At 43.5% G+C, this 27,507-nt stretch overlaps 2 protein-coding genes across 3 annotated transcripts in view; one reads left to right on the plus strand and one right to left on the minus strand.

Annotated features, from left to right (window-relative positions):
- The window catches only part of LOC112226002 (receptor activity-modifying protein 1), a 12,423-nt gene extending 11,070 nt beyond the window's left edge, over nt 1–1,353 (minus strand). The window contains exons 1-2 of the mRNA XM_042307494.1: nt 1,060–1,353; nt 194–256 (exon numbers count right to left, since the gene is read on the minus strand). Of these exons, the coding sequence (XP_042163428.1) occupies nt 194–256; nt 1,060–1,129 (133 nt within the window). The 5' untranslated portion in view covers nt 1,130–1,353. The remainder of the gene's footprint in view (nt 1–193; nt 257–1,059) is intronic.
- A 4,838-nt stretch (nt 1,354–6,191) lies between these two features.
- LOC112226003 (histone-lysine N-methyltransferase EZH1) lies at nt 6,192–26,481 on the plus strand. Of its 2 annotated transcripts, none has more exons than XM_042307228.1 (20): nt 6,192–6,438; nt 7,448–7,637; nt 7,743–7,868; nt 9,132–9,254; nt 11,813–11,930; nt 12,189–12,404; nt 13,170–13,272; nt 14,003–14,166; nt 16,170–16,261; nt 16,403–16,565; nt 18,933–19,114; nt 20,194–20,285; nt 20,503–20,531; nt 20,656–20,781; nt 23,662–23,840; nt 24,058–24,153; nt 24,316–24,397; nt 24,511–24,591; nt 24,688–24,819; nt 24,931–26,481. In XM_042307228.1, the coding sequence occupies exons 2-19, from the start codon at nt 7,452–7,454 to the stop codon at nt 24,774–24,776; spliced, it is 2,247 nt and encodes a 748-aa protein (XP_042163162.1). In that variant the 5' UTR covers nt 6,192–6,438; nt 7,448–7,451; the 3' UTR covers nt 24,777–24,819; nt 24,931–26,481. The 2 variants fall into 2 exon arrangements, with proteins under 2 accessions (XP_042163162.1, XP_042163161.1); XM_042307227.1 differs by having other exon boundaries at nt 24,688–24,772.
- The last annotated feature ends 1,026 nt before the right edge of the window (nt 26,482–27,507 follow it).

Consider the following 27,507-nt stretch of genomic DNA (forward strand, 5'->3'; position numbering starts at 1 on the left):
CCACAACCCTGTCGTTGTAAGCGCCGTGCTCTACAAACTGAGCCACACGGGACCCCAATGGGACCCCCATCAAAGTGAAGACAGACTAACAAAAAACATTTGTTGTTGTTCCCTTGGTCTTTAACACTCGTTGACATTGATGAGTTGTGTTAGTTGATGTAGAGACCACAAGAAGAGGACAACAGTTAGTTACCTGGTGTGGTAGCTTGTGGCGCCTCGTAATGTCCTATCAGACCAGCTGCTGTAGAGCTCAGTGCTACAGGGACAGACACGAAACAGGGCCAATGTCACCAGGAGAGTTCTTTCCAGAAAAGTCAGTCAGCGAAATAAACAAAGACAAACACAAGCAAGTAGAAATACAGAAATGAGTTGACAGAAGACTGATGAACATATAGGACAGACAGAAAGAGAGGAGTGTGGGAAGGAGAAACAAATGAAGAGAGAGCTGGTCAGTGGCAGGGAGTGTATCCTCCCTTTGTTCTCTGAATAAAGTCTGAAACAGTTCAGCCATTTCCTCAAACACAAACTATTTAATGTAATCTTTGGATAACTTGGTTTGTTTTGTTTTTTTGAAGGAGAGTGATCTGGTCTGGGAAATTGAGTCTAAAGTTGAGGTGTTCCTTATTATACGGTTATTGTGACATTGTGTTCTGTGAAGACTGTGATTATCTCAACTCCATTATCTTATGTATTTGTTGGTAGAAACAGATCCTCTAAATTAGAACACCAATCTGCTTAAAATCTTCAAGAAAGACACCAGATCCATATCATCATACCTATATTTAACCTCTGTTTCTTCACCATTGGAGCAAGAAAATGTTTTTAACAAATCAAAATCACTAAGTCTAGGCTACTTTTAAAAAATAATCTAATATTAGATCTGCCAAGCTCTTACTACAATCCCTTACTTCACTGTGCGCTTCTAAGTATTCCACTTTCTGTAAGAGCTGAAATCTAGGGCAATATTTTACATACTTTTTCTCTCAGTAATTCAACGTACTTCTCCATACCCCTGGCCCTTTTTATATACATATAGTACTCTGTAAATCATCTACTTACCCCAGAGAAGAAGAGGCAGAAAGCAGCAAGCAGAAGAAGAAGACACGGGAGACGGATTAGGGGCTTTCATTTCTGCCTGACACTGCTCTGTTTCTCTTCCCTGGTGGACCCAGAGTACATATCTCAACCTTTCTGCAGGAAAGCTCTATAAAACAACAGGAAGCTCTCGTTTCCTAGGATGGGCGGCTTGGGCGGGTTCCCACAATAGGGCAGACAGCCCCAGATAAGGGGAGAGCTACTGTAGCCCACTACCACTTACAATTACAATTCATCTCTCTCCTTCTCACTCGATTGCTCTCTCTTTTTCTTTCTCTCCCTCTCTCCCTCACACTCTTTTTCCTAGTTTCTCTCTCTCTTTCTTTCTCTCCCTCTCTCCCTCACACTCTTTTTCCTAGTTTCTCTCTCTCTTTCTTTCTCTCCCTCTCTCCCTCACACTCTTTTTCCTAGTTTCTCACTCTCTCTCTTCTATTCTTCCTCACACTCTATCAGACGTTCAGTTTGGAAGGAACAGACATCTATCTGTACAGTAGTCACTAAAGGTCTTCGTTTTGAAAATAGACTGCTGACAAGCTGATGACTCTGTAGCCTTTCTCACTTGCTCAAATCCTGTGAGTAAAACTGATTTGCCGACTAATATGTGTTCCTGTAAAACCATTTCTTTCTAAATGTGCTGATTCAACGTAAAAATACTCACAGCAACCAGCTGCAATGCGATTTCCAATTTGCTCAACATTTGGGCATATTATCGACGACGTTGAAATGTCAGTTGGAGCATAACTAGAGTGTGCAACTTTCTTTATGTTTACATATTAGCTAAACCAACATCAATTCTCAAGTTGAATTGTAATGTTCCCTCAACCTAAAATGTCAAGTTGAGTGAACATACAATTCACCTTGAGAATTTATTTTGGTTCAGCTACAACAATATGTCCAAATGATGAGCAAACTAGAAATCACATTGCAGCTGAACTATTTAAGCTGAACCAGCGTAGCGAATTCAGGCATAGCACCAACCAGGACACAAACCCTGGTCCAATGACTGTCAACCCAATACCTTAGAAGTTACGCCAAGAAATCTGAAGTTGGGGGGGGACTATAATATAGATGATTGTTCAACTATGGAAATGATTTTGTTATTGACAGATGGCAGTTATATTTCTTGTTTTGGTTGAGTAAAGTATGTTAATGACATAAAGTCCCCCTTGACTCCTTTCCAGTTTGTCATGTTTCAATTAATGGGCCAGACAGTGGATTATTTTAAATCACCACAGATCAGATAAACAGGTAAAAACATTTTCAATAATGGTTTGAGAAAATAGACTCACTTTTTTTGCTATATGTGGTTTAATGTATTGTATTTCAGCCTCTGAAGTAAATGGTTTAGTTGTAAACTGGTCCCTCAAATTCAACTGACACTTTTTTTGCTATATGTGGTTTAATGCATTGTATTTCAGCCTCTGAAGTAAATGGTTTAGTTGTAAACTGGTCCCTCAAATTCAACTGACATTGAACTAAAATCATTGGGTTAGAGTAGTATCATGTCAGCTCAACAATTGACCAATTCCAAGTCCAGTCAGAATGGATATGTACGCTCCGGGGACATTTTTCTGAGTTGCATTCTTTACACAGATATCTTTCACTGAAACACAAAAATACAGCCTGCTAGACTTCAGCTGTCAAAAAGGTGTGAGTGCCTATTCAAATAGACTGGATATACACTGAGTGTACAAAACATTAAGAACTCTTTTCATGACAGACTGACCAGGTGAATCCAGGTGAAAGCTATGATCTCTTATTGATGTCACCTGTTAGATCCACTTCAATCAGTGTAGATGAACGGGGTATGGTAGTAGGTGCCAGGTGCACCGGTTTGAGTGTGTCAAGAACTGCAACGCTGCTGGGTTTTTCACAGTTTACTGTGTGCATCAAGAACGGTCCACCAGAAGAAGAAAATCCAGCCAACTTGACACAACTGTAGAAAGCATTGGAGTCAACATGGGCCAGCATCCCTGTGGAACACTTTCCACAACTTGCAGAGTCCATGTCATCCACAAATTGAGGCTGTTCTGAGGGCAAAAGTGGGTGCAACTCATTATTAGGAAGGTGCCCCTAATGTTTTGTACACTCAGTGTAGCTTGCTTGAAGTGGGAAACCATTTTAAAGATGTATCCTCAGTGTTGATTCCCAGTGATTGAGATCACAAAGGCTGAAATGGATAGCTTCAACATGCTCTTTGACAACACAAACTGTCAATAAAAAAAAAACGTGTTGCCATTTTGATACGTCTCAAGGCTAGAGCTCCTTGTGAGAAACAGACGGAGCTGAATCAAGTCTGAAAGGAAACTTATATCAACTTCACGTTGTTTGTTGGGAAACGTTTATGAACATAACACTAACAGTGACGTGTACATAGGTCAAATATGATTTGAGTTTTCTGTCACTGTCAGGACAAGGAGTGTGGGGGAAGTCCCGGCTGGTGATGAGGGGAGATATGTTTCTGTAGTTATTGTGTGAGGTAATGGCGGATGACAAATCTCTCCCCCCAGCAGTAAATCCGTGGAATGTCTCACCCCCTGCAAGGCTGTCATTGGCGTATCCACAGAGCTGCTGTAGTGCATTGAGACACTTCTGGGCCCTCCAGTACACACAAAGAATGACGCATTCATGATGCATCCATCCACGTCACTGATGTACTGTCTGCCTCAGCTGGGACTGAGCTTGCTAGGACTCTGGGCTGAAATGACTTCCACATTTCAACACAGATCAATGATTTGTTTTTCTTTATACAACTGATTGAATAAACCTCCAACGTTTAAGGACTTGAGTACATTAGCTAATCTGAATCTGAGCAGAGCCATCAAGGGATAATGCAACACATGTCATCTGTACTGTTGGTTCCATCGTAGAATTTCCACCATAAACTCAGCTACACTTCTTCTCTCTCTAGCGCATCAGCTTCTACCAAACGATTCCATTTTGGAGGCTCAAATCAATGTTCAATGGGCTACAAGACACAAGCATATTTTGAGGAACGTCGAAAAACGCTTAGCTCAGCACCTCAATCAGAGAATTATTTGAGAAGATTAATAACCGTGTAGTGTATTTCGCCAGCTGCACCGATAGGCCTCTGAACTGATCCATCTCCACTCGCACATCTGACTATATAAAACCCTCTTTCCAGGTGCCAAGAGTTACACACACTGTTTACATAGAGCAGAATTAATAACTTTCCACTGATAAGGGCCTCGCTCTCAAGCATATCTTCCTGCTTTCTCATGTTTGCTATTGTTTTACAGTCTGGTATAAACTCGCCACGGCCCAGATCAAGCGACATTGTGGAAGTGCCAGGAAAGAGAGAGAGAGCAGGCTTAGAAAAACGCAACGTAGAAGAGCACTGTAGGTGACACACTGAAACTGCCTTACTGCCTGCAGTGTCGGAATTACGGATCAGGGGCTGTATGTATCAAGCATCTCAGAGTAGGAGTACTGATCTAGGATCTAAAAGGCAAGTCAGCACTCCAACTCTGAGATGCTTAATGGCCCCAGGAATACACAGCCAGTAACAATGAGTGAGAACCAGAACTAATTGTACACAAAAATGATTCCATTGTAGGTGGACCGACCATACTGAGTTAAATGTGAATCAGTGATCAATAAATGATCAATAAGGCCCGATGATACACAGTAACGACTGAGCATATGGTTAACGTCAGAAGACAGCAACTAGATGCGTTTTGAAGATGATTTCATTACTAAATCACTCTTTTATTCTGGTTGGGCCTGGTTTTTTGAAGATGATTTCATTACTTAATCATTCTTTTATTCTGATTGGGTCTGGTGTTTTGAAGTGGATTATGTTGTCCTTTTCGATCCTGTTGCTTGTCAATGGCCAGATCATAAAGCAGCCGTAGACTTGTCATTCTACACCCTGGAAGAAATGTAGGCCTAATATCGTGATATTGGTACAACTGTAATATAATGGACAACTTTAATAAAAGAAGCCCTACAGTGCCATCTTCTGTATGGAAAAAAGGACAGCAGGGTTCACTTTCACCAGCAGTTTTGCTAGTTTTCACTCCTACCTTCACAGTAATTAATTTATATAACATTTACATTGCCATCATGATGTAATATGTATCTATTAACTGTTTCTAAGGTATTTATGAACACTCTATAATAGATTATGCTTAGCATAGAGTATTTTCCTTCTATCTTCCGGACAGTTATTTCCCATTTAATTTAAACAGACCTATGTCTGTTTGTATCATAAAAAGCAGTACGTCTGTAATGGTAGGCCAGGCTACTGTTTAATGAGCAATGACTGTTGAACACAGCTAACATGGGTCTGGCTGGTCCGCTGGGTTGTCTGTGTTACTGGACCAGTCGAGTTCTCTTTCCTCTGAGAATCACGTGACCATGAGTAGCGTGCCACAGCCCCAGCTCACACTGCGCACCCGCCCCTTGAGAGAAGGAAAACAACGTGCGCTAGACTCGAAGCTGGAGGCTTCCTCTTCCATGATCAGCATGATCTTCCTCTTCCATGATTGATTGAGGAACAATACTCATTGATAATATATGTTTGTTATTACCCCTGTATAAATGTGAATGACATTTAGAAATGAATTATGGAAAAATACAACAGGGTATTTTACCAATATACAGTATGAGAGCAAAGGTTGTTGGTGATGAACGAATGATGTTACTAAATAACCTTCCCAAATACCATCACCTGACCCTCATTAAAATGCATTACATCCGTATAGGTATAGCATTTGTTCTATTTGACTTTTTACATTTTTTATTATATCTCATTATATGAACAAATAATAACACATATTAAACCTCATTATTATGACTACCTATCAACTGTAGCATTTTGATAAATTAGTATTATCCACTAGTTATTAGTAGCCTATAATAGCTCAGTCGCCTATGTAATAGTTGACTAATAGTAATATTATTCTGATAGTAGTAATAATGTTAGTAGTAGCCTTATAGCAGACGTGTAGCCCTTGTGAGTTGAATCATTCATAAGCTACATGTGGGCTATCCAAATGTCCATATACTTTCAAGTCGCACGCTTTTTTAACCCAGTCCAGCTACCAAGCACAGTGTGGTCCCAATACAGACGTCACTCTCTAACTGAGCCAGTTAAGTGCGCAGCTTTTAACTGTACAACTTCAATTTCAGCATGCTTGCGGATGACATAGGAATCTTCGGATCCCATCGGCGTGTGAACCCAAATACACGGAACCTATTATTTACGTCGCGTCCGTAGCGAAGAAATCCGTATTTTATGGTGGATTTCATACGTGGAGTTCAACGCTGTAGTGGCGAGCTCAAGTCGCTACAAATAAGAGGACACGAGGATCCTTAAAGGTAATTCTAACTGCGACACTGTATCAAAACTGGACATGTGTGCGCGCATCCCAGAGAAGCGCATTAGAACATTCACATTATAATGTTATTGGTTGGGCGTGAAAGCTGTCCATTGCGTAAAACGAACATAATTGAACTGGATAGGCGATGCATCAACGTATGTGACTTCTGTTATCGACTGTTGGTGTAGGATTCTAAGGAAGGCTAATGCCTGGTACGGTTAAAACGAATCATTTGCCCTGAAAACGAAAAGCCTTTACGCAGAGCGACATTTATTTTGCTTCTCACCAATCCCACAACATTTTGTGGGATAGGGTTATAGAATTCTGCAGAAGAGGTTATGAAATCCTGGAAAAGTGTACTACGCACTTAGCTGCTCTGTTTTCATATTGGCTTTCAGAAGAGAAACGCCCACTTTTACTAATGTTGTATGTGCAGGGGAGAACGTGTTTTACAGACTGCCATTTGGTTTCGGTATATGACACGTTTGACGTGCTTGAGGTTTCACTTTATTATAGGCCCGTTATTTTATGATTCCGTTGTTCTAGTCCCACATGATACGATTACGATGGCACACTATAGCGCTGACCAGCATGCACTGGAAGGTGTTTTTTTTTAAGCCTTTTTAACGCAGTCCTTGGTGCTTTTGCTAACAGAAGGGGGCGGTGGTTCGCTCACGCACGCACACGCATGCAGAAGTTTGAGTCATGGGGGGGGGGTCACTTCTCTTACGGGAAGCTCTTGGAAAATTACTTTTCCAATTGCCATTGATGTTATCACATCCCAGATCCAAGTGAAACGTGTTTTTGGAGTTAGGCACAACCAATTCACACACCACACTCACACCAACAGTGATATCCTCCTTTAATGCTACTTCTAACAACACAAAAATTGACCCTTAAGAATTGGTGTAATAGAAAAGTGTTCTTTAACATGATTGACCAGGGCACTTCCATGTGTTTTGTCTTTGTGTCAGTGCTAGTAACTCTATCATTCTATCATTGTGCAGGACCATGGAGGAGGCCCCAGAGGTCCCTGTCTCAGACCCAGTCCCGGACCCGGCCCTAATCCTGACCCCAACACCTTGTCCTGCCTCCAACATACCCTCCCGAAGCCTGTTGGAGTGGAGGAAGAGGGTGAAGTCTGAGTACATGCGCCTCCGTCAGCTGAAACGCTTTAAAAACGCAGAGGAGGTCAAGGTAAGGATAATGAGAGAGAGAGAGAGAGAGAGAGAGAGAGAGAGAGAGAGAGAGATTGTGTGTATAGCTATTACAAACTATTCTTACATTTCCTGTCTTTTCCAGGCCTTGTTCATGTCCAACCGGCAGAAGATAGAGGAACGTACCAACCTTCTGAACGAGGAGTGGTCCAAGCTGAGGATCCAGTCAGTTCCCCTGTCTACCCCAGGTGGAGCGCTACCCGGCAAAAAGGTGAGAGAGAGAAAGAGACAAAAGGATAGCGAGGCATACAGTAGGAGGCGACGCATCACATTTTCTGGCCTACCCAGACAAAGCAACGATTTCCTGTGCCAGTGAACCTCATGGCTGTGCTTGCAATAGCTCTCTCATTGATGTTCTCAGATGGATTTATAGCTCTCAACAGGAAAAAAAATCCAAAATGATTTCGTATAATTGAAAGAAGAACACTTTCTCTTAGTCACAGATGGACAAAATCACTTAGTGCTTAAAATATGAGTTTGTAACAAGTCTGCACCAAATACTTACATACATGTAATTTTGTCTTTGAAACATTTAATTGAAATACTTAAGAATTCCTTTCATTCCTATGGAGGACAGCTCCTACTGCAGAGTGCCAATATGGCCGACCGGTGGCTTCGAAACCTCTCATTGGCCAATACATAGCATCAGCAATCCAGGGTTTGTAGACATTGTTCTGCATACTGAATGGTGTCTCTGGATTGCCCAGAGAACGTTTGTGTGATCACATTTATTTTACAGTTATAGGAAAGGTGAACTCTTCCAGTAAGTCGTTTATAATTTGATTGTTACTATATGTATAAAGCATTTCAGTCATTTCAAGCCCTGTTGTGCCACTTTTGTTGAATAGGAAAAAATAGTATCAGATATTTCATAAAATTTGTACTATGTACTTGAGTTTGTGTCCTCAAAGGGGAGTCTACCTCAGAAATGTATAAGAAAGGTTAGTTCTAGACCTTTTAAAAATGTTGCAGAACTACCAGTTATTGTTTATGGCCATCTCATGAAGAAGATTTACTTTTGTGTATGTGTATTTAAGGGGAAATCTACATTTTGGCCATTAACTAGCCCTTTCAAGCCCATTCTGGCTCCTGCCTCCTCATTAACCAGGCCAGGGTCTGCTCTCCCATCAGCCTGACAGAGGACTGTGATGTTTCATCCCTTTTTAGGGAGATCCTGAGCTGCCAAAAAGGGTTCATGAGGCTGCCTTACTGAGGTCAATAACTAAACTCTCTCAGAACCTATGATGAAAACAGCCTGGAGGCAGACAGAGCAGCATCTTGTGTTCCTGAAATTCTCACTGTGCTCTTCTCTAGTGTCTTGGTATTTGTTTCCTAGTTCATTTCAGAGTAGTGTCAGTGGATATAGCATTGTCTTTATCCATTTGGGTAATAGTAGCCTACCTGTTCGTTATAATCCAGTGCTGGTCTGTCCTACTTTGTCATACTCACCCATCTGTCTCTGGTCCAATCACAGTTGTGCATGGTGGAGTTTGGCTTTCCAGCGTTTAAAGCTCAGGCGGTTGCCGTGCGGCCCCTGACGACCGTGACAGGAATCCCCTTCATGTACTCCTGGTCCCCTCTGCAGCAGAACTTCATGGTACGGGGCTTTCTCGACAACACACACACATTTAGTATACACTACCGGTCCAAAGTTTTAGAACACCGACTCATTCAAGGGTTTTTCTTTATTTTTACTATTTTCTACATTGTAGAATAACAGTGAAGGCATCAAAACTATGAAATAACACTTATGTAATCATATAGTAACCAAACAAGTGTTAAACTAATCCAAATATATTTTAGATTTGAGAATCTTCAAATACCCACCCTTTGCCTTGATGACAGCTTTGCACACTCTTGGCATTCTCTCAACCAGCTTCATGAGGTAGTCACCTGGAATGCATTTCAATTAACAGGTGTGGCTTCCTTAAAGTAATTTTTTGACATTTCTTTCCTTAATGCATTTGAGCCAATCAGTTGTGTTGTGACAAGGTAGGGGGGTATAAAGAAGATAGCCCTATTTGGTGAAATACCAAGTCCATATTATGGCAAGAACAACACAAATAAGCAAAGAGAAATGACAGTCCATCATTACTTTAAGACATGAAGGTCAGTCAATACGGAACATTTTCAAGAACTTTGAAAGATCCTTCAAGTGCAGTCTCAAAAACCATCAAGCGCTATGATGAAACTGGCTCTGACGAGGACCGCCACAGGAAAGAAAGACCCAGAGTAACCTCTGCTGCAGAGGATTAGTTCATTAGAGTTACCAACCTCAGAAATTTCTGCCCAAATAAATGCTTCACAGAGTTCTAGTAACAGACACATCTCAACATCAACTATTCAGAGGAAACTGTGTGAATCAGGCCTTCATGGTCAAATTGCTGCAAAGAAACCACTACTAAGGGACACCAATACGAAGAAGAGACTTGCTTGGGCCAAGAAACACAAGCAATGGACTTTAGACCGGTGGAAATTTGTCCTTTGGTCTAGAGTCCAAATTGGAGATTTTTGGTTCCAACCGATGATGATGATTTTCGCATTTGTATTTCCCACTGTAAAGCATGGAGGAGGAGGTGTGATGGTGTGGGGCTGCTTTGCTGGTGACACTGTCTGTGATTTATTTCGAATTCAAAGCACATTTAACCAGCATGGCTACCACAGCATTCTACAGCGATACACCATCCCATCTGGTTTGGGCTTAGTCCCACTATCATTTGTTTTTCAACAGGACAATAACCCAACACACCTCCAGGCTATTTGAACAAGAAGGAGAGTGATGGAGTGCTGCATCAGATGGCCTGGCCTCCACAATCTCAACCAAATTGAGATGGTTTGGGATGAGTCGGCCCGCAGAGTAAAGGAAAAGCAGCCAACAAGTGCTCAGCATATGTGGGAACTCCTTCACGACTGTTGGGAAAGCATTCCAGGTGAAGCTGTTTGAGAGAATGTCAAGAGTGTGCAAAGCTGTCATCAAGGCAAAGGGTGGCTATTTGAAAAATATCAATGTCACGTCCTGACCTTAGTTCCTTTTGTATGTTTCTATTTTAGGTTGGTCAGGGCGTGAGTTGGGGTGGGCATTCGATGTTTTTGTTCTATGTGTTTGGCCTGGTATGGTTCCCAATCAGAGGCAGCTGTCAATCGTTGTCTCTGATTGAGAACCATACTTAGGTAGCCTGTTTTCCCACTCTTGTTTGTGGGTGGTTGTTTTCTGTTTAGAGTATGTCACCTTGCAGAACTGTTTCGTTTCTTCCATTCACTTCGTTATTTTGTTTTGTGTGTTCAGTTAATAAATTAACATGGACACTTACCACGCTGCGCATTGGTCCGATATTTCATACTCGTCGTCAGACGACGAAGAGATCCATTACACTCAAATACGAAATATATATTTGTTTACCACTTTTTTGGATACTATATGACTCCATATGTGTTATTTCATAGTTTTGATTCCTTCACTATTATTCTACAATGTAGAAAATAGTCCAAATAAAGAAAGACCTGTGAATGTGTAGGTGTTTTAATACTTTTGAACAGTAGTGAACATACACACCAGGGAAAACACACGGCCTTATTCCACTTGTGTAATAACAATAAACGCTCATCTCTATGCAATAACAAAGTCATTTCTCAATTACTGTGCAACAACATGATAGGTCGCTTCTAACGTTACTACGTTGTTATTACACAGGTATAAAAACCCTAATATGAACATTTGCACACAGATTTATTCATGTACCACATTAACACACAAACAGCCAGATGTGACTATGTGTTTGTTGATTTTGAGTTCCATAGGGCGTGGCACAATTGGCCCAGCGTCGTCCGGGTTTGGCCAGTGTAACCGATGTGAAATGGCAAGCTAGTTAGCGGTGGTGCACGCTAGTAGCGTTTCAATCGATGACGTCACTCGCTCTGAGACCTGAAGTAGTTGTTCCCCTTGCTCTGCAAGGGCCGCGGCTTTTGTGGAGTGATGGGTAACGATGCTTCGTGGGTGTCAGTTGTTGACGTGTGCAGAGGGTCCCTGGTTCGAACCCGGGTCGGGGCGAGGGGACGGATGAAAGTTATACTGTTACACCGGGGTAAATAAGAATTTGTTCTTAACTGACTTGCCTAGTTAAATAAATAAAAAATACAATACATTTTTTTTCCTAGGTGGAGGATGAGACGTTCCTCCATAACATCCCCTACATGGGAGACGAGGTGTTGGAGCAGGACGAGGCCTTCCTGGAGGAGCTTATCGACAACTATGACGGTGTCCATGGAGACAGAGGTGACCTGCCTACCTACCTAGACTAGGGATATCCTTTCTGTCCTGTTTCGATTACGCACACTGTCAGTCTGATCTATCACAGAGTTATATTATTGGAGACGTGGGGGTTAGGCGGGCTCCAGGAGGTCATCGGTACAGTACGTGCGTTGCTGTGTGCTGCTGGGGCAATCTTAATTGTTTAGGGGATATGTGCTGACGTATATTGCATGATGTCATCAGTAGGTGCTGACATGTTTGACTGTGTGGTTTGTCTCCCAGAGGGAGGGTTCATCAACGACGAGATCTTTAAAGAGTTGGTGGAGGCCTTGAGCCAGTACTCAGACCAGGAGGAGGAAGAGGAGGAGGCGGCGGAGGAGAAAGGGGGGAAAGAGGAGGAGGAGAAGGGGGTGAGGAAGAGCGCTGGGGAAGGGACTGAAGAGGCCAAGGTGGGGCCCACAGCCTTCTTCAGGAGGAAGAGGAGGAGTGTCATAGAGGGTAAGTGTCCTCCAGAGTCTTTTGACTGAAAGATGTAACCACAACTAACATACAGTAGTTCATGTCTCCTAGATGTGATTGGATGCTTATGTAACAAAAGGCAATACGTGCTGTTTTCTATATGAGAGTCACTGGTTTTACTATGCTGGACTATCTGAAGGGAAATGTGCATGCTTATTTGTATTTGCTATAGACTTGTCCTCCTACTCTTATCAGTGGCATGAGAGAACAAAGGGTATAGGTCAGGTTGATCACTGTGACTGTACTGTACCCCATGTTGTACAGGAGCCAGCAGGTCACTCTGTCCCAACACAGTGGCACTGCCTGGCATTGTTTACCTAGAGACTTTCCCAGTCCCAGGGACAGACTAGGTGGATGGGGAACATGTTTGGTCATAACACCAATACAGTTCGACCAGGTTCTGGTTACAAGGCCCTTTGACCTCTGGCACATAGAGAGCACCAGGGATTATGGGAACTGGTGGAGGGGGGGGACACACTCACATAGAGAGATATTGTGTCATCAGACACTGTCACTCATTGTCAGAACTTATCAGTATGACTGACACACTCATTGGTACTCTCTCAATACACAGAGCAGATGGACAAACAGTCCTCAATAGGATCGGGACTCGTTCCAATATGATTGCTTACATGGCAAAAAGTGGAAATATAATTACATCTCAATGGGAAATTGGAACAAGAAAAGGGGTGGTTGAGTAGCTAATTATCTGCTCTTTGCTTTTCTTCTCACTACCTTCCTTAGTGAGGGATTCGCCTGCCAATAAGAAGATCCCGCATGATAAGATATTCACGGCCATCGCCTCGATGTTCCCCTACAAGGGTACGACGGAGGAGCTGAAGGAAAAGTAAGAAAAGTGCCCAACAACTGTGCTGTGCTTAGCCGAGCGTTGCTTTGTGTTCACCATGGAGATGGGAGCTCTCAGGGAGATGCTAATAATGCTCTCTGCCCTCTCTTCTCATTCTCAATAGAAAAGTTGTTGCATCCCCGTCTGAAATGCCTTTTTCTTATAAAATACCGCAAACTGAACACTCTCATCCAAATCCACCTGCAAATGAGCCTAGGCCAGGGGTCGGCAACAGGGCCCCGCAAAGTTTTTAGTAAAACAAAGAATAATAATTTTTTGTTTTCCGTTAAACAGAAAATAACTGTAAAATTCAGCAAAATATTTGTTTCATTTAGGAAATCTGTTCCTAAGTATTCCCACAATTTTTTTTAAAATTGACTTGATCGTGTCTCAATGTAATCAAGGTATGAAACTATTGTTATTTCCAAATTCAGTTTATTTTTGGGCTTAGTTGTGGTCTATTTGCAATGTACAAATTATTATAATTATCTTCCAGCCCCCCAACCATCCGCTCCGACAAAAATCGTCCCGCAGCCTGATCTAGTTGCCTACCCCTGGCATAGACCTACTTGAGTCAGAATACAGCTACGTACTGTAGTTTCCCACTTCTACTGTATATCATGCAGTATACCATGCTTATCCAAAATACAATCCTAATACAAAGTTATATTATGCATGGTAAGGCTATGTTTTGTTTTATTCCCTTCTTCCCCAAATGACACTTCCCTAGGTACAAGGACCTCCTGGAGCCCCCCAGCCCGGTAAAGCTGCCCCCCCTCTGCACCCCTAACATAGACGGGCCGTTCGCCAAGTCTGTCCAGCGGGAGCAGTCTCTGCACTCCTTCCATACGCTGTTCTGCAGGCGCTGCTTCAAATACGACTGCTTCCTCCACCGTAATGTGTCCTATCGGTTTACTCTTTTCTCTCACTTTCTGTATCTCTCTCTCTCTCTCTCTCTCTAACTCTAACTCTCTCTCTCTCTCTAACTCTCTCTGTGTTTTTAACCTATTGACATCTGTCAACATGTGGCTTTTCCTCTAGATTTATGTTTTTATTTTTTCTCTCTGTCTCACTCGGACTCTCGTGGAATCAACACATCTCTAGTGTTATAATAAATGCATTATTACTAGCCAGGAGAAACATATTTTCACGATTTCACTAATATCATCAAAATCAATAATCGTAGCACATTTTTGGGCTCATTCAGTAGTTTTTACCTGATAAAGTAGAAATCGTTTTTAAAGTACCGTTTATATTCCCTAAAAAAACATTGAAAATGACACTTGCTGCTTCCTGTTGTCATGGCTTTTTGATTTATGATTTAAATGTCCAAATTCATAATCAATATGCTGAAATACTTGTGATATTTTGAAGACCAATACATAAAAGTTACACCCTACACACACGGGTCACACATGCTCAGAATACTTGTATTTTGCTAAATGGTTAGTGTGTTGGGCCAGTAACCGAAAGGTTGCTGGATCGAATCCCCGAGCTGACAAGGTAAAAATCTGCCGTTCTGCCCCTGAGCAAGGCAGTTAACCCACTGTTCCCCGGGTCACTGAAGACGTGGATGTCGATTAATGCAGCCCCCCGCACCTCTGTGATTCAGAGGGGTTGGGTTAAATGGGGAAGACACATTTCAGTTGAAAACATTCATTTGGACAACTGACTAGGTATCCCCCTTTCCCTAAATTAGCACCTTTCAAACTGCACACGTACTAATATTTCCCGAGCGGTCACTTAATAATGGAATTGATGAGCTTGTTCTAATGTAATCAATAGAGCACGCATATGAATCACTCACATCGATATTGTATTGGAATCAAATGAACTTGGACAATAACCATGGCGATATGTACCATTAGCACTCTTCTACCAGACAAACATCAACGAACTTGGGTAAACTACATATGTATGAGGAATGATGACCACCTGTCGTAGCCATTTATCAACTTATTTCTCAGTGAGAAAATGATTTTGGAAGATGGCCAATACGGAGAAGGAAACACTTTTTGGATAATTTCAACAAATCACCACATCATCGGTTCCCAATAGGGGTTTGCTTTCATTTGAACGATAGCGTAACCCTCAAATCCATTCATTCATGTGCTGCTAGAGCGCCCAATTTTTTTCTAGCCACCGTGGTCTGAAAATGACATCTGAAAATGACAGCTGCGTCCCACTAAGGACTGGCATGTCTGACAAATACAGTGGCAGTGTCCAAAATATCTGATTGTCAGCTGTTGTCAAACACACGTTGGTCTCAAAATTATTCTCTTCCTCAAAAGTGTGCAGCGAATTCTACTAGATGAAAAGCCAAAATTAGTATGACATCCTGGCATTTAAAATACTGTAAAACGTTCTATTTTTGCATACCCAAAGTGCCTACTATTTAAAACGCAAGTATATTTGGACACGGCCACTGGTACTAAACCAAATATATTGATCTGTTTTAAGCAATCGATTTTGTGAGATCATGCTGACTATAAACTGTAATACTAACATCACCCATCTGAGGTAAAAAAGGATGTGCTTTTCCTGCAATTCTTGTGTGGTGAAAACATTAGTATGTGTAATGTAGTAACACGTTTTGTCCACCATTGGTAAATTAGCATAATTTAACCTAATTAAATATGTCAAAGTAATTCAATATTTTAATATATGATAACAGTAAATGTAGCAGATTTTTACAACAATGACATATATTTCTTCCTACTTTAACCTTGGAGAGAATTTATATGCACCCAATCACAATTTAACCAGGCGCTCTAGACTAGAATGTCCATAGGGTCTGTGCAGCAGGCGAAATGTTTTACGTTAGTATTACTAGTATTACTGTTCTACTAACATACTATCAGTTACTATCAGTATACTAATAGTATGTGTCTTTCCAGCTTTTCACGCTACGCCCAATGTTTACAAGAGGAAGAGCAAGGAGATTCGCATGGAGACAGAGCCCTGTGGTCTGGACTGCTTTCTGCTCCAGGTGTGCTCTGATCCTCTACATGTCCTCTGTGTTTAACTGCCCGACAACAGATGATGAATCTCTGATCCATTCATCCCTTCTTTAACACTCTTCTATCTCTTCACTTCTGTCCCTGTCTTCCTCTCTCCCTCGATGGAGCAGAAAGGGGCCAAAGAGTTTGCGGATCAGGAGATGCTGCGCTCCCAGAGGTCTCGGCGGCGGCGGCGACAGCCACGCCCTCCCAGCTCCAGCTGCCCTGGCCCGTCAGGCACCACTGAGGAGGCCAAGGAGGTGGATAGTGACCACGAGACCACCAGCTCCTCAGGTAGCTAGGGGAAACACTTGCATTATAAGGGACAAGACAGACCAACACGAACGTCAGCGGATCGCAGTAGAGCACCTGCTGGGTGACGACATGTAGAATCGTTGGGAAATGAACAGAAAATTATGACCGATGTTCTGTGGTCAGAGGCGATAGGACGGCCATCCACAGCGCACGGCCGATGTTCATGTCAGTCTGTCTGGTCCGTAAGTACTTTAAGAGACAATTATGTGAAAGATGAGCTTCTAAGGTACTATTCATAGGTTGCACCTCCGTCACTCGGTCGTGTCATTCCATTGTTATGAACGTTTCCAAGGCGCTCTCTACCGGGCGGCGCCATAGTGGTGCCCTAAAGTGGTTATAAGCCCAGTCATTCTGGACGGAGGCTAACGACTGTTTAGTCTAAATTACACTATTGTGCCTGGAAATACAACAAATTTACTTTAGACAGATTGCAATATTGTCATTAGCTAGCAAAGTTTTCTTAAACATAGCTATCAATGCTAACGGTAGCTAGCTAAAATCTGCTGTCCTCCCCTCAATCTTAGCTAAATAGCTAACGTTATACTGCATCTGAAGTCAATCTGGCAACATCAAAATGATGACAAAGTTGTTTTTTTGCCTTCTGTTTAAATTGCATTGTATTTCTAAGCCACTGTAATTCCCCAGCTAGCAATGAGGAATCGGCCCAGAATCCTCTTCCGGGTGTCAGACTCGGCCCAGAATCAAAAGGAATGACTGCCCAGAATCTGCCCAAGAACATCGGGCCATTTCCGTCTACCAGAATTCAGCCGACTTTGCCGGCGTCTTACCAGAATCCACCCAGAAGCGGCCCGATGCAAATGTAAATAAATGTATACAAAATTACCTGTTTTAGTCATTTTAAATATTACTATTTTACATTATATACATAAAAGTTATACCCATCCACAAAAAAAAAACATTTTGTGTCGGAGGAAACACCATACACCTGGTGACCGTGTCAGCATGCATGCGCCTGGCCCGCCACAGGAGTCACTACAGAGCGATGGGACAAGGACATCCCGGGCCGGCCAAACCCTCCCCTAACTTGGACGACGCTGGGCCAATTGTGCGTCACCTCATGGGTCTCCCGGTCGCGCCCGGCACGGGTCTCGAACCAGCATCTGTAGCAACGCAGTTTGCACTGCGATGCAGTGTCTTAGACCGCTGCGCCACTCGGGAAGCTCCATCCACAAAGTTTGTAATGCTTATCAATTGCCTTGCACAAAGTATCAAAAATACTACACAGGACTCTTAAAGAATTTAATTGAAATGTTAATTGTATTTTTGATCACAGAAACAATGAGAAAATATGGAAAAATAAATAATGAAAGCAGCCCGTGTAATCATCTGCCAGAGAGTAACCTCAATCGGCCCGAGGCCCCAAGTTATACATTTGGGCCAGATAACTCACACCGGAATCGGCCCAGATCCACTGTGCTAGCTGGGGCACCTTTGATGACATTTTCATCAGCGCTCATTGACAATACATTGAGTAGGATGCTCAGTTGGGCATCAGTCCAAAACAGACGTTCAAAACAATATTGTGACGGAAATGCAACCCATGAATAGGAGACTACCAGCTTCCTATCTTCTCAGGTAGGAGAACACTAATGCCTCATCTGCTACGGTACTACTGTATATCTGTCATACCTCAGTGTATTAATGACAGAATGGATCGACTAAGTTCCCCATAATGCTCATCTGCCAGAATGGTTCATTTGTGCTGAATGCAGTACATCAGAAAAGAGAACCTTGGCTGAAGATGATTATTATTATTATTTTTTAACTATTCACTCTCACTCGCTCTCCAAACACAAGAATCCAACCATGGGTTTCAGCCCCAAAACCAATAGATTCTCCACTCAGCCACTCCCCCTGGTTTCCTCTTTCTGTTGACAGACTCATGTGGAGAACAGTGGGAGGGGAGAAAGAGCACTCTCCTCAGGCTCTCGTTTTCTCTGTCTTAATCATTCACTCACCCACTCTCTACTGTCGCTCTCTTGCATTCAGTTTGGAAGGAACTAATATCTGTACTGTGATGTCACTGCAGCTCTTCATTTTGAAGATAGACTACTGACTTAAGCTGGTGGCCCAGAGGCCTTCCCCTAGCTCAAAGCTGGTGGCCCAGAGGCCTTCCCCTAGCTCAAATCATGTGTAAGAACAGATTGGTGAGCGGACTAATAAGCATTCCCCAGTCATAGCATGTGGTCACAATAACACAGCCTTGAACCTGTTGCCAAGCAACATGTCACTCTCTGCCTTTGGCAGTGGGTGTATGTGCGTGAGTCTCAAATGCCTCCCCCCCTCTCTGTGCGTGCGCATGTGTGTGTTTTTGCGTACGGTCAGAGAGCAACTCTCGCTGTCAGACCCCCACCAAGCTGTGTCCAGGGGAGGAGCACGGGGAACAGGTGGAACCTCCTGTCCAGTGGAGTGGGGCTGAGGAGTCTCTGTTCAGAGTGCTGCACGGAACCTACTACAACAACTTCTGCTCCATCGCTCGCCTCATCAGCACCAAGACCTGCAAACAGGTGAACCACCAAGAACCTACACTCACCAGATGTTCATATACTCTATTGATACACCAATTAAAGCATGTCTCCTGGACAACACGCTAATGACCAAAACAACATTACAGACTAGTACAGACCGACAAGATAACGAAGTGGTGCTGTGACTGTGTTGTATGTAGTGTGTCGGCATTGATACAAGTGTCGTAACACATAATACTGTGTGGAAAATTGGGATGATTACAAATGGAATGTAAACAACACACAGAGTCATAAATTAGGACTTTTACGACATGACATCTTTGTTATTCTCCGAGACTCCGTCACGGTCTCCGGGCTCAGACGGCTTGTGGCAAGCGGATCCCTTCCTAGCCAAGGTATTGTGGGGATGCTATGTGTCTCTAATATGGGGGAGTTATGGGAGTATTGTATGGGGAACATATTAGGCCTTCTGATCAGATTTACAAAGCTATTGAGAGACACGTTCCAATCCTCCAAAACAAAACAGAGAGACAAAGACCGAGAAACAAAGAGGGCGAAGCGCGACGACAGAGATCCGCCACAGACATTGCAAAGTAGCTTAGCCCCCTGCAGCAGCATCCCGGCCCCCAGTACAACGCTAGTGTGCCTCTATAGCATGGCCTTGTTATCCCTCAGAGAGCCTGTGGTTTGGCTGGATAGAAACACCGCTGCTACGAGCTTCCCAGTCCCTCCCTCTGCGTAATGTGTGTCTGTCTGTTTTAGGGAGGAAGCCAAATCTGTTTTTTTTTTTTTGTCAGGCAGAAGTGGTTTGGGGCTTTGTGGGTGTGCGTGGGGAGTATAAGATGGCGGGGAGGTGTGTGTGTGGTGTGCGTGCATTACGCTGAGATGGTGGTGGGTTCTGATAGGGGAGGAGAGGGCCACGTGTTTTATGGAGTAATCACATGCAGCGATGCACTTCCCAGCTTAATTTGAGAGACACTCAACTACACAATGGCACCAAGTCCAGGTCCACACAATATTCTGCATAGTTGTGTATAGTTGCGTCATATTTGTGTGTATGCGTTGACAAATATGCCTTCATGTGTGTGTTTAATGTGTGTGTTCCCTCTCTTCTTCAGGTATATGAGTTTGCTGTGAAAGAGGTCCTGATCCATCGTGTTCCGTTGGTGGAGGGTGGCAACTCCCCTCAGAAGAAGAAGAGGAAGCACAGGCAAGATGGCCGCTGACTTTTACACTCACTCCCTCCCAGTCCCAGTCCCAGTTGCAACATGACCTCATAGGAATGTAGTGAGAATGGACCCTGATACACAGATCAGTGAGAGAAATAGATGAAACCTTGCAGAAAATGAAAGTAACTGCTCTTTTTCAAATAGCTTTGTACAGAAATAGACATGATTATTGAAAGTGTTTTTCATTTCTTTCTGTAGGTTATGGGCAAAAATTCAGCTCAAGAAAGGTGAGTTCTTCACTTGACTGAGGTATTGAAATAGTCTAATTAACGTTGTCAAATGCATTTCTTACACACTAATTCCGAATGATGTATCTGCTCATTGTATAATTAAAGCCTTTGTCCTCTCTAGATAACTCGTCCAATCAGGTGTACAACTACCAGCCATGTGACCACCCGGACCACCCATGTGACAGCTCCTGTCCCTGTGTGATGACCCAGAATTTCTGTGAGAAGTTCTGCCAGTGTGAGCACGAGTGTGAGTGTCACATTACCCAAACACACATCCACTGCTACCACCACGTCCTAACACACACACACACACACACCACTTCCCAACTCGGACAGACCGTTAGCAGAAGTCCAAGACATATCAGTATACAAAAATACATATTTCATTTCTTCCACTAAACTGGCTGTAGTAAATGTTTACTACAATTACCTGTACTGACAGCGAGAGGTTTCACAGCTCAACTCTGTAATGGGAATAGGAATGTGTTCACAGGACAATTCTGCTGAAGCCAAGCTCTCTTTCACTCGGTGGATAAAAAGGCCCTTTTGACAGGCCATAATAGACATTGGAACAGTGTGTAAGACGATCCTCCTCCTCGCTGTGTGTTCGCAGGATAAGCTGTCCTCTGGCAGGCAGGGTTTGGTTAGCTGCATGGGCATCTGTTCAGCATGGGGCGTGGTTCACAATGCTCTGACACATTCATCCCAGGAGAAATGAGCCTGAACCGCTGGGCCCACGCACTTCCACAAAAGGCCACAGGGTGGAAGGGAGAGAGAGAGAGAGAGAGAGAGAGAGAGAGAGAGAGAGAGAGAGAGAGAGAGAGAGAGGAGAGAGAGAGAGAGGAAGAGAGAGAGAGAGAGGAAGAGAGAGAGAGGGAGAGAGAGAGAGAGAGAAGAGAGAGAGAGAGAGAAAGAGAGAGAGAGAGAGAAAGAGAGAGGGAGAGAGAAAGAGAGAGAGAGAGAGAGGGAGAGAGAGAGAGAGAGAGAGAGAGAGAGAGAGAGAGAGAGAGGGAGAGAGAAAGAGAGAGAGAGAGGAAGAGAGAGAGAGAGAGAGAGAGAGAGAGAGAGAGAGAGAGAGAGAGAGAGAGAGAGAGAGAGAGAGAGAGAGAGAGAGAGAGAGAGGAAGAGAGAGAGAGAGAAGAGAGAGAGAAAGAGAGAGAGAGAGAGAGAGAGAGAGAGAGAGAGAGAGAGAGAGAGAGAGAGAGAGAGATTGGCTCTGAATTCACAGATTTGGCTCATTTTGTGTTCTAATAGAAATACAGTTCTCCCTCCCCCTCCCTGGTTCTGACAGGAAGCAGCGTATGGAGGGTTTAATGTGTGAGCTCCACCGCCCTGGAGAGAAATCAAAGAGACGTGACAGGCACAGTGGCTGAGCTACAACATCCATCCCTACATTTATATGAGACAGACCGCTATGACTGAACACTGCTCGGTGATGCACACACACAGCCACGCAAACTGCAGGGAAGAAGACTTAGGAAGGAGGAGAGACAAGACTAATGTTACTGCTTATGGCCTATTGTCCTCCAGCTAAACCTGTTGGAGAGGAGAGGGACATTTTAAGCTGTCTGCTGCTCGTTTTCCTTCTTCCTCTGCCCGGAAGGCTTTCCATTACTCTCAGCACAGCTGTATTTCAGCATAGCTGCCAGCAGGGGTCAGTGATTGATGAGTTACATTACAGAGCAGCGGCTTTTCTTTTTCTCTTTACCGTTGGAGGCAGCGTTCATTAATGAAAATGCGGTTGCCGTTCACCACACAGCCACAGAGAATGCTGTTACAAATGAGTTCTCTAGTCCACTGAGGCATATAACTCAAATCAAATCAAATTTGTATTTGTCACATACACATGGTTAGCAGATGTTAATGCGAGTGTAGCGAAATGCTTGTCCTTCTAGTTCCGACAATGCAGTAATAACCAACAAGTAATCTAACTAACAATTCCAAAACTACTGTCTTATACACAGTGTAAGGGGATAAAGAATATGTACATAAGGATATATGAATGAGTGATGGTACAGAGCAGCATAGGCAAGATACAGTAGATGGTATCGAGTACAGTATATACATATGAGATGAGTATGTAAACAAAGTGGCATAGTTAAAGTGGCTAGTGATACATCTATTACATAAGGATGCAGTCGATGATATAGAGTACAGTATATATGTATGCATATGAGATGAATAATGTAGGGTAAGTAACATTATATAAGGTAGCATTGTTTAAAGTGGCTATTGATATATTTACATCATTTCCCATCAATTCCCATTATTAAAGTGGCTGGAGTTGAGTCAGTGTCAGTGTGTTGGCAGCAGCCACTCAATGTTAGTGGTGGCTGTTTAACAGTCTGATGGCCTTGAGATAGAAGCTGTTTTTCAGTCTCTCGGTCCCAGCTTTGATGCACCTGTACTGACCTCGCCTTCTGGATGATAGCGGGGTGAACAGGCAGTGGCTCGGGTGGTTGATGTCCTTGATGATCTTTATGGCCTTCCTGTAACATCGGGTGGTGTAGGTGTCCTGGAGGGCAGGTAGTTTGCCCCGGGTGATGCGTTGTGCAGACCTCACTACCTTCTGGAGAGCCTTACGGTTGTGGGCGGAGCAGTTGCCGTACCAGGCGGTGATACAGCCCGCCAGGATGCTCTCGATTGTGCATCTGTAGAAGTTTGTGAGTGCTTTTGGTGACAAGCCGAATTTCTTCAGCCTCCTGAGGTTGAAGAGGCGCTGCTGCGCCTTCTTCACGATGCTGTCTGTGTGAGTGGACCAATTCAGTTTGTCTGTGATGTGTATGCCGAGGAACTTAAAACTTGCTACCCTCTCCACTACTGTTCCATCGATGTGGATAGGGGGTGTTCCCTCTGCTGTTTCCTGAAGTCCACAATCATCTCCTTAGTTTTGTTGACGTTGAGTGTGAGGTTATTTTCCTGACACCACACTCTGAGGGCCCTCACCTCCTCCCTGTAGGCCGTCTCGTCGTTGTTGGTAATCAAGCCTACCACTGTTGTGTCGTCCGCGTCTCTGTTACCGCAGTATGTTTCTATGCTGTTTCTAAAAAGTGACTATAAACCTCTCCGCTGAACATTCCCCTGTCTGACTCTGAACACTAACCTGGGGTGTTACGTTGTTCTCCAGGCCAGAACCGTTTCCCGGGCTGCCGCTGTAAGACCCAGTGCAACACCAAGCAATGTCCCTGCTACCTGGCGGTGAGGGAATGTGACCCAGATCTGTGTATGACCTGTGGAGCCGCGGACCACTGGGACAGCAAGGTAGTCTCCTGCAAGAACTGCAGCATCCAAAGGGGGCTCAAGAAGGTAGGCCAGCAGGTCATGTTCCAGTTCAAAGGAATAGAAAATAGAAGCTGGTTTCACAGGTAGCTTTTGATAGCTGATGATGTGCTGTATCTGAATTCAGGTCGGAGTCAGAACCCATATTAACATGCTTATGACTTGCTGAGGAATGAAAGGCACACTTGTATTATTCCAGTGTTGTCTTGTATGTCAGCCAACTTTAACCTCTGACCTCTCCCAGCACCTCCTGCTGGCCCCCTCAAACGTGGCAGGGTGGGGCACCTTCATCAAAGAGTCCGTTCAGAAGAATGAGTTCATCTCAGAGTACTGTGGAGAGGTGAGGCTACATAAAACTGTTGAACGTTTCTTTATCATGTAATGGGGTATAGTTGGGTGTGGGGTTTATACGGTAACAGTACGTGTTTGTATGAATGTCTTTGTGTTAATGTATAAAACATTTAGTCTGACCATCACGCTCTGAAACTGTCCGTGTCTGCAGCTAATCTCGCAGGATGAGGCGGACCGACGGGGGAGGATCTACGACAAATACATGTCCAGCTTCCTCTTCAACCTGAACAATGGTAATAATGACTCCTCAACACGCTAATGATGCACAGTTAACCCTTTTAAGGACATCACCGTCGCTGTGTTCTGTGATCGCTGAGCTGACACTGTTCCTGTAATGTCTCAACAGACTTTGTCGTGGACGCCACAAGGAAAGGGAATAAAATCCGATTTGCGAATCACTCGGTGAACCCAAACTGCTACGCTAAGGGTAGGATCATAGAGAAAAATACAAAGCCTGTTTTTTGGAATGATTTGGTTTGGTGACGTGTACAAATCAATGATATAATGGCTGTTATGGTTGCAGTGGTCATGGTGAATGGAGACCACCGCATCGGGATCTTTGCCAAACGGGCTATCCTACAGGGGGAGGAGCTCTTCTTCGACTATAGGTAGAGCCTTGTGGCCATTGGAACACTGGAGTCTTCGATACAATACGGTATCGCAGTCCTTCTTTGGTTGTCTCTGATATTTGTAGGATGACTTGCATTTATTTTTTACACTGATGCTTCATACTGTCCTGACTCTCTCTCTCTCCTGCCCCTTACAGGTACAGCCAGGATGATGCCCTGAAGTATGTGGGCATAGAGAGAGAGGTCGACGTGGCCTAGCATTAACCTGTTGCATTTCAACCACCCGCACTGACCCCTTGCTGACTGACCCCCCCCCCCCTTTCCGTCACCTGGTAACTCTTCTGCTCCTCGCCACAATGCCACAACAAACAGAAGCTTTATTGGCCTCTGTGAAACATTCACCGTAATGGAGGAGAATTAAAATAGCTGATCTATGTTACTGACAATTGGGGCATTGAAATGGTTTTCTTCTCCCTTGGTGACAATTTCAGTGAAATCACTTCCTCTCTGTATGAAGCACTTCCCCACTCTGCTTTATCACTCACCTATCGAAACTGTGTACATGAAGCTTCTGGAACGAAACAAGCAATTAGAATGGCAACAAGAACCTACTATCTACAGTATATATTCAATGTATCGCTTATACTGTACCATCAGCCTCACGGCATTGTTGTTATTTTCAACATGAACACATGCTGTGTGTTATTCTCTCTGTATTTGTTATTCTCTCTGTTACTGTACTCACATCTATTAACTATTGCTTGTCCTCTCAATGAGCAACGCTAACTTTTTAGCCTACAGTGTATCTATTAACAGTGCAAGACAAGCGCACGTGTTGTCTTTTGGTTTAAAATGAACTGTAAGCACATTAGCAAGAGAATGAGCTTTTATTTTCAAATGCAGCTCTATGGAGGAACTCAATATCCTGTCATGTTACTCAGAAAAAGCCTCTTCCTGGTAGCTTTTGGAGGCAATGCTAAACTCATGATAATGCTTAAGCTCTGTATCTGACCGGTCTCTGTGGCTATAGCATCAACACCACCCCCTTCATACATAATGAAATAACTTACTGTGCATTTATACCAATGTTCTTCAAAAAAATATGCCGTACCGTACGAGAAACCGACTAACTGAATGTGAACTCTGAAGTGGTGGTTGATGGGAGATCTCATTCCTCCTTTAGTTTGACAACTCTAGTCACCCGTGCCCTTGGTACTCAGTGATATGTATACTTTATGAAGCATTTGCCATTCAGTTTACATGAGCGTCAGCTCTTCTAACTCTAAAGAGACTATATTCGTGTGTAAGACCCATGAACACTATAGTCTTCCCTGAACTAGCTGTGAGTGCCAAATGAATCTAAACGGAAAGAGAAGGGTTGTCATTATGGTGTTTGTATTGTATATAATGGACAGGACTGTGTTACAGGTAACCATTTTACGCTTCTGCTCGTCATAGGAAAATGAAATGGGAAAAATAGTTTTTTTTTTTTTACTATTTCAAGTGCCCCACCTGGATGTTGTGTACGTACAACCATCCATCTGATCATGTTGTCACACTATATAAAAGTGAATTGTGGAACTGACATCCAGGTCTGATATTCACCCAGGATTTTATCCTTCAATCCAAAAACATTGACACCCACGACAAGATGAGATCTTTCTGCACGGAGGTGACTGAAACAATATGGAATTTATCGTTATGTACAACTTATGCCTATGAAAATAAAACTTTAACTTTATACATTATTGCTATATGCATCTTGTCGTTGAGTACCATTGTCAGTCAAAGTGGGGAGCGCTATTTTGGGGAAGGGGGGGGTCAGGGTTGAACATAGCCCTATTCCTAGTTTCATGTCCACATCCCGGTTCAACACTAACCCTCAACTACAACCCTAGCCCTAGCTTCTTGCCCACATCCTGGTTCAACACTACAGTCGTGGCCAAAAGTTTGACACAAATGACACAAATATTAATTTTCACAAAGTCTGCTGCCTCAGCTTGTATGATGGCAATTTGCATATACTTCAAAATGTTATGAAGAGTGATCAGATGAGTTGCAATTCATTGCAAAGTCCCTCTTTGCCACGCAAATGAACTGAATCCCCAAAAAAACATTTCCACTGCATTTCAGCCCTGCCACAAAAGGACCATCTGACATCATGTCAGTGATTCTCTCATTAACACAGGTGTGAGTGTTGACGAGGACAAGGTTGGAGATCACTCTGTCATGCTGATTGAGTTTGAATAACAGACTGGAAGCTTGAAAAGGAGGGTGGTGCTTGGAATCATTGTTCTTCCTCTTTCAACCATGGTTACCTGCAAGGAAACATGTGCAGTCATCATTGCTTTGCACAAAAAGGACTTCACAGGCAAGGATATTGCTGCCAGTAAGATTGCACCTAAATCAACCATTTATTGGATCATCAAGAACTTCAAGGAGAGCGGTTCAATTGTTGTGAAGAAGGCTTCAGAGCGCCCAAGAAAGTCCAGCTAGCGCCAGGACCATCTCCCAAAGTTGATTCAGCTGTGGGATCTGGGCACCACCAGTACAGAGCTTGCTCTGGAATGGCAGCAGGCAGGTGTGAGTGCATCTGCATGCACAGTGAGGGGCGAAGACTTTTGGAGGATGGCCTGGAGTCAAGAAGGGCAGCAAAGAAGCTACTTCTCTCCAGGAAAAACATCAGGGACAGACTGATATTCTGCAAAGGTACAGGGATTGGACTGCTGAGGACTGGGGTAAAGTAATTTTCTCTGATGAATCCCCTTTCCGAT

The sequence above is a fragment of the Oncorhynchus tshawytscha genome, linkage group LG27, assembly GCF_018296145.1.
Source record: "Oncorhynchus tshawytscha isolate Ot180627B linkage group LG27, Otsh_v2.0, whole genome shotgun sequence".
NCBI classification, from domain to species: Eukaryota; Metazoa; Chordata; class Actinopteri; order Salmoniformes; family Salmonidae; genus Oncorhynchus; species Oncorhynchus tshawytscha.